This window comes from Rhamphochromis sp. 'chilingali' (assembly GCF_963969265.1).
Source record: "Rhamphochromis sp. 'chilingali' genome assembly, chromosome: 11".
In the NCBI taxonomy this organism is placed as follows: Eukaryota; Metazoa; Chordata; class Actinopteri; order Cichliformes; family Cichlidae; genus Rhamphochromis; species Rhamphochromis sp. 'chilingali'.
In genome coordinates this window covers 11,226,820-11,236,408 of record NC_137938.1, presented here as the reverse complement: position 1 = coordinate 11,236,408, position 9,589 = coordinate 11,226,820, and the positions used below count along the sequence as shown (strand labels likewise).

At 35.9% G+C, this 9,589-nt stretch overlaps 1 protein-coding gene across 1 annotated transcript; it reads right to left on the bottom strand.

Moving 5' to 3' along the window:
- Positions 1 to 1,336: 1,336 nt before the first annotated feature.
- nrsn1 (neurensin 1) lies at positions 1,337 to 8,750 on the bottom strand. The gene is made up of 6 exons (XM_080896363.1): positions 8,638 to 8,750; positions 4,949 to 5,064; positions 4,693 to 4,785; positions 4,437 to 4,555; positions 3,980 to 4,167; positions 1,337 to 3,841 (listed from the first exon to the last, which is right to left on the bottom strand). Exons 2-6 carry the CDS (start codon positions 5,045 to 5,047, stop codon positions 3,738 to 3,740), a joined length of 603 nt encoding a protein of 200 aa, XP_080752489.1. The 5' UTR covers positions 5,048 to 5,064; positions 8,638 to 8,750; the 3' UTR covers positions 1,337 to 3,737.
- Between the last annotated feature and the right edge of the window lie 839 nt (positions 8,751 to 9,589).

Sequence of the window (9,589 nt, the reverse complement as noted above, 5' to 3'; positions counted from 1 at the left end):
ACTGACCTGTTGCCAGTTAACCTACTTAGTTGCAAAATGTTCCTCCTGCTGTTTCTTTTTCAGTAGCATTTATATTTCCAACCCCATCACAACTTTTTGAGATGTGTTGCTGCCAAACTCAAAATACAATTTTTCCTGAAATAGTAAAACAACTATGTTTTCTTTTCTCTTTGGTGAATAAAATATCGGTTTATGAGATTTTCAAGTCATCAGATTCTGTTTTTATTTACAGCGTCCCAACTTTTTGTGGGACGCTCTTGGTTGAATTTTCCAAACAGAACATTCTTAAAACCCTTAAAACTCTAGGCATAGGTCATTATGTTGTTGTTATGAAGACTTAGATGGACTAATATGGACTTAGAGACCTACTATAACTAATGTCTCATGATGCATTAGATCTAGATCTTCAGTCTGTCTTAGTGAAACTGCACTTTGGTCTTTAGCTGCTTTCATCCTGACAGGAAGAAAAGTGATATTTTTGGAGAGCCACTCTTCTCACTCTCATTCAGTGATTTTAATTTGTCATTTTTTTCCTGAAACAAAGTTCCATAAATCCACTATAAACCACCAGCTGCAGGCAGGAAATATGAACTCTGATCTAATTCAGTATGTATGATGGCCCCACTGCCCGCTCATCCCCGCAGCTGTTCAAATTGGGATTCATGCAGTCGATGTGTTTGTGAGTCACCATCCCAAGAGAGATAAGGAACCTGGCTGAGAGGGAGGAGGAAGAACGAGAGAGCAAAGAGCAGGAGACGCAGAAAGCAAAGGAGGTGGGGGCAGAAGTGTGTGAGTCATAAGGCCTGCCTGGTTGAGGTGATGATCCTCAAGATGCTATTTCTGGCGTCACCATTAATTCTGTGTTATCTCCTCCACCAGCTACTGTTTTCTGAGTGTGTATGCATGTGGGCGTGTTCAGTAAGGCCCTAAATAACACACCCTCCAGACTGATTACAAGGGGGGCTTCTACAATGTAAAAATGAACATTATTAACATATTGTTTGAATTAATTTAAATCTATAATTATTTAAACATTGATTTGAATCAATAATCAAAAATTATAATTTTTTCTTGATTAAGAAAAAAAGGGAAGGCACCAGATTTTAAAGAACACAAAGTCCTGCTTAGCTAGTATTGTACAGTATATTTAAATAACCCTGCAGGGAATTTAGGAAGTAAAAGTGTCAGTTGTTTGGCACACATAGATGGCAACTGTGAGATATTAAAGGAAAACAGCAGGGAAGATTAAAGATTAAAATAAGATCAAAAACATTTGACCCTTGTGACAACAGTGAAGTATTTTTTATTTCTGTAGGGAGACATAAACTAAGCCACTTTATACTCCCACTTTATACCACTTTATACCTCTCACTTCTGTTGGGAGGTATAAAGTTTTATCAACAGTTAAGCCACCAGGCTGTCAGTTTACTGCACAGTGTGCTGCAATACAGTTTTCACACATTTCCGATCCACCGATATGTCAGTTTTATTGTGCTGTTCGAAAAATAGACATACTGCATGTAGACACTGATTTATATGTGTTCTTTATCCGATCTGTTCGCAAATAAGGGTAGCATCGTTTTTTATTTAGTGGGATGATCCACTGTTACATCAGGAAAGACTTCAAGTTTGATATATAGCAGAAAAAAAATATCCATTATGGATTAGAGTTTGTAATGCAGCAGGAAACAGCATAACATTACAAACCAGCACTGCCTGTTAAAGTCCTGGCCGCACTAGAAGGTTTGTCCGTAATGGCTTGTTTAACAGCTTGGCTTTTCTTCATGTACTGAAGGCCCGCAGCTCAGTGGCTGTGTATCTTGAAAATGAAATGCCTTGCTTATTACTAGGTTGGTTTTTTTTGTAGTTACAGCTATGCTTCTGTGTTGCATCTGAGAGTAAATGTGTTAAAATGACACCAGGACTTAGTAGAAAGAAGATTGGAGGTAATTAGAATAATATTGAAAAGGTCAACTTACATTGACAATAGTAGTCAGCATAGCAAATCAACATCTTATAGAGTAAATATACAAGCTGTGCTGCAAGAATTTGATGATGAGATATGGTTTAAAAAAAACTGAAGCTTGTATCTTGGACAGTAGAATTGTTCTAACCAAGTACAGATTTTTTTTACAGTACAGGTTTGTTTATAATGATGAAACAAAAGATACATGTTAAGAAAAACAAACAAAAACAAGCTTTTAAAGTGATAGGGTAGGATTACAGTAATTGTAATAAATATATGTACAACACATGAGGACACAGTGTGTTAAAAAGCAGAAAAACATGGCCGTTACCAGCTTATTGTGCTTCTAAGTTACAGTTACAGTGTGAATTCTTGTATAGCATAAAGGAATGAATAAAACAGGAACCGTCTTAATAATCACTCCTTCAGTTTCACATCCAGTACATAAGCAAATTCTCTATAGTGTAAAAAATGTGGTCCTGGAATTTAACAGCTCTCCGGTGTTAAACATTGCTGACTGTGATATAAATTATTGAGTTTCAAATTTTGTGTGTGATAGTAGGAAGGCATTTATTGAATCTCTTTAATTCATCCATTAGTGCTGTCAGATACAATGTTGCTGCGATCCCATTGGAGAGCTGAACGTGCTCTCATCTTCCCTCCGTTATGTAACCTGTGTGTCACATTGTCTCTCTCGATGCACCCATCTTCATTTTCATGAGTAGCACTGACTCATGTCTGGTAGCTATTAGCATTTTGATTCAAAACAGCGTCTGCTCTGATGGATCTGTGTGTGTCTATGAGCCTTTTGTCACAGGGTGAAAAGGAAACAATGGAAAGGAAAAGGTGGGTAAGCCAGTGTTTAGGTATTAAAAACTTAAAAATAAAGATAGAAGACATGATGAATGTCTTATTTGCTGTATGTTGGAAGTAATCTGACATATCATTGCTGTTCTGCATGCTCTGTCTGGTTCAATGTAACTTTCATCAGCCTGTCTGCTCTTGTGTATTGATTCTGTCTGAAGATTTACTGAAGGAAACAAGGTCACTGGCCTAATAAGACAGAAGATAGACACAGAATCTCCCCATACTGTCTCTTCTAATCTGCATTTATGTCTAATCTGTTAGGACACTGTGAACCTTTAGAAAGGTTAAGACCTTTGAGTTACTACTTTATCAGAAAGGGAAAAAAAAGGTATTATAAAACGATGTCGTGCTTTGTCAGCCTGGATGAACGTTTCAGGTAAATATAGTACATTTACACTTTTAACAGCTAATAATTCCAAACATGCACTCATCCTGATGGTCACTAGTCAGAGGTAATGAGTGTTAAGTGGTACATTTGATCATTTCTGGGAATGGGGGACAAAAATTTCAAATATGCCACTTGCTGCCCATCGCCCTCCAGCAGTAACATCATTGCCTTTTACAAAAGTAAGAATTCTCTCAACAGTAAACAAACAGAAAACGCGCTCTGTGGAAACTACTGCACTGTGTCACTATTCTGCAGATGTCTTTTCCAGTGAAATTTAAAAAAAAATGTTTTCTTAATATTAAAGTTTCATAACATCTGATAAATAAATCCCCTATATTTTGTTCATCCTTTCTAAGTTTTTAAAATCTCATTTTAATGTCAAACAAAATAAGATGAGGAAGCAATACTATTTGTTATGTAAGCTGACCTTTTAAAAAGATAAACTGCACACATGGATCGACATACACACACCGGTCCTCTTACAACTTTCACTTTATGCCTTGATCTTAGCCTTGATCAGGGCTCTGACTTTGTGGTCACTGGCTGGATGTTCTGAACTTTGGTAAGTGTGACTGGCACCTTTCCTTCTCCGGGAGTTGGTGCTCTCATTATTGGAGTACCTGTGGCATAAGCAGTTACTGTGATTTAGATATTCATATTCATATACAAACGCAGAGCCATTTCAACAACCTTTACATTTATTCTGCTTACATTAATTTGAACGTGTTATACTGGGAAAAAAGAGAATGAAAACTTACCAACTGTTGCTTGCAGATCTGCCAACCTCTCCTTAAACTTCTGTTGCAGAAACAATTCTTCTTTGGAGTAGCTTTTGGCAAAGGCAGACAGCAGGAGACCCACAGCCATGGAGGTGCCTCCCACACAGAACAGCACTGCACCAGTCAGCTTACAAACATCCAGTGCACGGTTGAAACTGACGGCATGGCTGTTACAAGAACAGTTCAAAGCAATCATTTATTTGCCACCAAGTCTTTTTGTTCAATATTTATACAACTATTTAGAGTTATTTCTAAATTTAAACATATGCATGTCCTACTAGAACACTGTTCTTGGACATTATTGTCAAGACTAAGAAGTAACACTTCAAATAAAGTTCATGATCTGTTAATTGTAAGTCTATGTAACCTTTACTATTTCAGAATAGCAAAGGTTACCTAAATTCTTTCCCACTCGTACGTTGTACTGTTTCTATACCTGTCAACAAAGAGTAGATCATCTTCACCAAATGCTTCAATCTTGGCTGGAGTGGCATAACCTACCAAAACAACAATGAGGCCCGCAAACAAGATCAAGGTACCGAACGCGAGACAGACCTGTGAAAAGAAAAAGTCAAAAAACAACGAAAGTCAAAAACATATATTGTTATAGTTGTAAATAATTTGGTTAATTTGGTTTATTTTCAGTTCCATTATATTGGTGTCGTTTTGAACAAGCTAAGGGTTAATCTGACCTTCCAGAGTAAAGAGCTCCACCTGCTAGGCAATCTCTGAATCTGAAAATCTTCATCACGTTCCCAGATAGAAGCTGTGCAGTCCTCATAAAACTGGATAAGGAATCAAAGAAAAGTACAGGCATTCTTAAAATTCACATCTTGAACCTAAACCTACAAGAAATGAAGGTTTGGTGATTTTGTGCTTTTATCCGTTTGTGAGTTTCATAGGAGACGTCTTACTTTGTGTGGGTGCTGAGTCTGGTTACACTGTTACCTGATGTAGGTAGGAGCGGACGCCATACTGCTGGTAGTTCCCACCGGTTTGAACTTGCTCACTATATTCTGACCCACAGATCTCTGAGCAAGAAGTCATCCTTCACATCTGTCTACCTGAGAACACACATAAAAAACACACATCTCCAATAACCTTTAAGCCTGATTTAATTCAAGAGATCTGGGAGGAAACTAAACTCTTGCACCTCTTCTTAATTATATAATGTACATATCTCCCAATATTGGAAACCTCATTTCAATGGGGGAAAATCTAGCTCAAAAACTTCTCGATTCAGCAAGGCAAGAAAAAAAAATGACAGTCAAAAGGAAAGTGTGGGTTTAAATATAATGGGATGTATCTTCATATTCAAAGATTTAGACTTACCGTGAAAGCAGCCTGATATCAGTGGCATTACTAAAGCCTAATAGTACAGCCTTCTGCTCACCACAGCCAAAGCCGCATGGGTGAGGCTATTTCTGTTTTTATACATCATACTTGCAGTAGGAGTTAAAAAAGGCAGTTTGTTTATTTTATTTTTTGTTGTTGTTTGCATACACAGTTTCTGGACAAACTGTTTAAACGCATAATTGCATACACATGTGCAGTACATTTATGCTTTTGTACACATAAGCATGTAGTCACTGTTGTTATGTAACAATGTACTGAAGGAATGGGTGCCATAGGGCATTGAGTTTAATGATGCATTCTGCTTGTCTGCTGTTATAAAATAAAGCGTGACATATTACTCTTTGGATCCAATAATGTTTCAGCTAAATGCAGAGGGTGCTGACATACATAGAAAAATCTTTTTTGTAATGTTTAAAGAAAAACTATTAACAAACATAACTGCATATTGGACTTTGCCTCAACAGTGAAATATGTGAAATATGTAACTATTAGGTGTTAGTTAAAAACTAATAATATCTGTGACCATATGTGAATAGATTTTATGAACATTAATCCCCTACTGACTGAGAGCTAACTGCATTGCACAGTTCTGCTCTGTACAAACCAATTATGCTTCATGTTTTTGTTAGCTAATACTAAATCGACTATTTCTGCTGGACTGAATTACAATAAGAAAAGGGTTTAATTGTGGGAAGGAAATATTGAGTCCATATATGTTAAAATGTGATCATGCTCTTTCCAGTAAGACACTGGTATACAATGCATTGTGGTTGGAATAATGAAAAAAAAAAAAACTAAGTGTCTAACCTCATAAGAAAACCACTGGCCTGATATTGTAAAACTCATCAGTTAGATGTCAGACATAATAGTACATGAAATTACATACCTCTTGTAGCTGGAACCACATTATACCAAACTAGCGAGTAAATTATTTACAATATTATTATTAAAAGAAAAACATTTTTTTTTAATTAAATTCAATTTCTTTATTGTCCCACAAGGGGAAATTAGTTTAGTTTAGCAGCAGGATATAAATAAACAGAACAATACTATAAAATAATAATGACAATAATAATAGTATATAATAATATATAATAATCATCTATATAAATTCATAGTTAATTACACATTACTAAATAACTAAATTACTAAATAACTTCACTTTTAACTAATTAGTAATCTTATATAATATGTTTTTTTTTTCCATCAGTTTCTATGATATCAAATTTAAAAAATCAATAATATAGTATTGTGCATTACATCATAGTCAATGTCAGACGATAACACCTCACACACATCAGCACACATTGCATTTTATAAAACATATTGGTTGTTTGTTTGTTAGTTTGGTTTTAATCATTCCTAGACACTATCATTCTTAGGTAATAATGGTTTATTTGCTGATCAGTGATCCAAACCTCTTGTGAAGGACCTCTTGCTCACATTTGCATGCACTGGACATTTATAATATGCAGGGTTAATGGTGTAAACCACAACATTAAGCTGCCCAAACCTAACCATCTAGCGAAGAAAACGTTAACAGTAATTGAAACAGATTGTGATCTTAATGTTCAAACTCCTGTTACACTTCACATATATTATAAACCTGATGTTCACCTTTGTAATAGTCATTCAAATAATGTTAATAGAGGCAGTAAACAATATTATCAGTCATAATCTGAAGCTTTACAGTTAATATCTAAACAACATTTTTAAATGAAAGTTCTACAGCCAAATTATATGTGGATGAGTTGTAGAGTAAATCATATTAAATCAATTTACTAATGCAAAGTGTACAGTGATAGTGCAATATGAAAGAGTCCTACAGGAGGAAATTTGAGTGGACATGTCAAGTATTTTTTAACCTCCAACCCACAGTGCTATTAATATGGTTACACAACTCTAGTTTAAACTGTCGGTTTGCTTATTTTTACTTAGCTTTTATAGTTACCATTACATAATCAGTGGACCTGATGATGTTTATACTTTTGTCTGTTTTATTTATGTACTCCATAGTCACAAAATAGTTCAAAAAGTTTTTAATTGGCGTAAACTAACCATATGACAAATACCAACAAAGGGTTAGTTCACTTTGTCTTCATTGTTGTAAGTAGATAAAGGACACATTCTCTCTCTGTGCAAACAACAGCTCTCATGTTGCTACTCTACCCAGCCAGTGCCTCTTATCTGAAATGCTGCATACAGATGAGGCACACTCTTCCCTAGTACGTTTACCTTTGTCACACACAGCTTAATTGTACAAAGTACAGAAGAATATTTATATTGTACTCATATATCATGTACCTGAAAAATGAACAATGAAAGCTTGAGTTTGCTGACTGACTGTTAGTTTTAATTTTCTGTTTTTTTAGTTGTTGAGTCAACAACAAGGTGTAATTCAAATTTAATTCAGTCTGTTAACTTTAATGGGAACTTGTTATAATAGCTTTTAAGAAAACAAACATTTTTAATTAGAATGGCTTGAATAACTTTAAACAACATCCAATCTTTAACTAATCTTCAATCAGCTGTTGTGTGTTTCCTTTCTACAACAGATAAAACAAGACATAAAAATAAAAGTAAATCAAACACAAACATTTTAACCCATCTCGGTTAAAAATCAGAGCTGTTAGGACAAATCAAACCGGAATGTCTTGATATAACGGTCCAAACATATCAGCACCACTGACCGTGGTGCTGAAAATCATTCAGCCTTAACCCAGCAGGAAAACACACAGACGTAATATGTGACGCCAGTCTGAAAATAGACTTCATCCACTCGCCCTCCCAACCCCCTATGAGATTGAGACCCACTGCACCGTTGAAGCTTAACCTTGCAAATGTGGACTTCACGTAAAAAAAACAACACAAAAAACGTCCAAATCAAGTTGGCTGATATTGTAACCACTTGAGAAAAAGTAGCTAATCCTTTAGCATGAAATGACATACGCCGAAGAAACGTATTGGAGAAACGTTGTTCCATGTCATTAAGACAGCAACGCCCGAAACGAGTTTAAAGTAAGACAGAAATACTCGACATAGAAAAAATGAGATACAAATGAATGCACGGTGATTAAAACAAACATTACTTTGACATTGTCAACACGGAAGCTTCTTCCAGATGTGCAGCGGTGCATGGAGGACACGACTGAAGGAGTCTTCTTAGAAAATGTGAGTTCTCGGTGTGCTACTAACAAAAACAACAACCCGCACCGATGCTACAGCACTATCCCCATATTTCCAAATAATAATAATAATGATGATGATAAATCGCCATTTACCTGTCATTACCAGCTCGGAGAGTGATCATTCGCTGCTCTTCCCTTAGCCGGGTCCCATCACTCTACAGTCACCCCTCTCTCTCTGTCGATGATTCACATTTTCACGCTGTCTACTGCGCAGGCGTTCCATCCATGACAGTATATGATTCAGTAACGATTATAAATAACCAGGCAGGAGGGATGGAAGGATTAGAAAAAAAGAATTTCATTCATAATTTTACAGATAGATAGATAGATAGATAGATAGATAGATAGATTTCAAGGGGAACAAGTCAGAACAAAGTCAGAGAACATGCAATGGTACAGAGTGACGTAAAACATATATTTTTTTCTGGTCACATTCCAGAGCTCTCTATTTTTAGCTCACTTGGTGACATAAATGGCTGAAGGAAGTGTTAGTCACCATATCAGCAATCATCATGAAGGAGGTGGAATCTAAAAGAGCAAACTATATTGCGCCTCAGAAATAAAGTCCATGCGGAATAAAGAAAGAATAAGAATGGCAGACTTAGTTCCCCATTTGCCTTGCTCATGCCTTGCTTTAATAATGTAATTGACATTTTTATTTCAGCTTTTAGAAAAATGTTAGCTTTTTTTGATACAGGCTTTGGAATTTAAGTTGTATAAAGAAAACCTGTCACTGTTTGTTTTGTTGACTTGGTTGTGGAGAAAGACAGAACAGGTTTAATAAAATTTGTCTTTTATTGGTCAAAAGGCGTAATTGTAAGTGACTGGAGCAGAAAAACAACAGGAGAACAAACAAGGGCTGGACCATTCAAATTTTAAAGAGTGATTTGGCAGAAAGGTAACTGAGAAAGTTCATCTCTTTATTTTGAATGACTGATAGTGCACGCTGAAAAGTCTCTGTGCCGCAGTCAAATCACAGTAAAGGAATTCTTAAGTTTTTCTAGTGGAAAGGTAGTGAAATATCCACTATGAAAGTCATTGGATA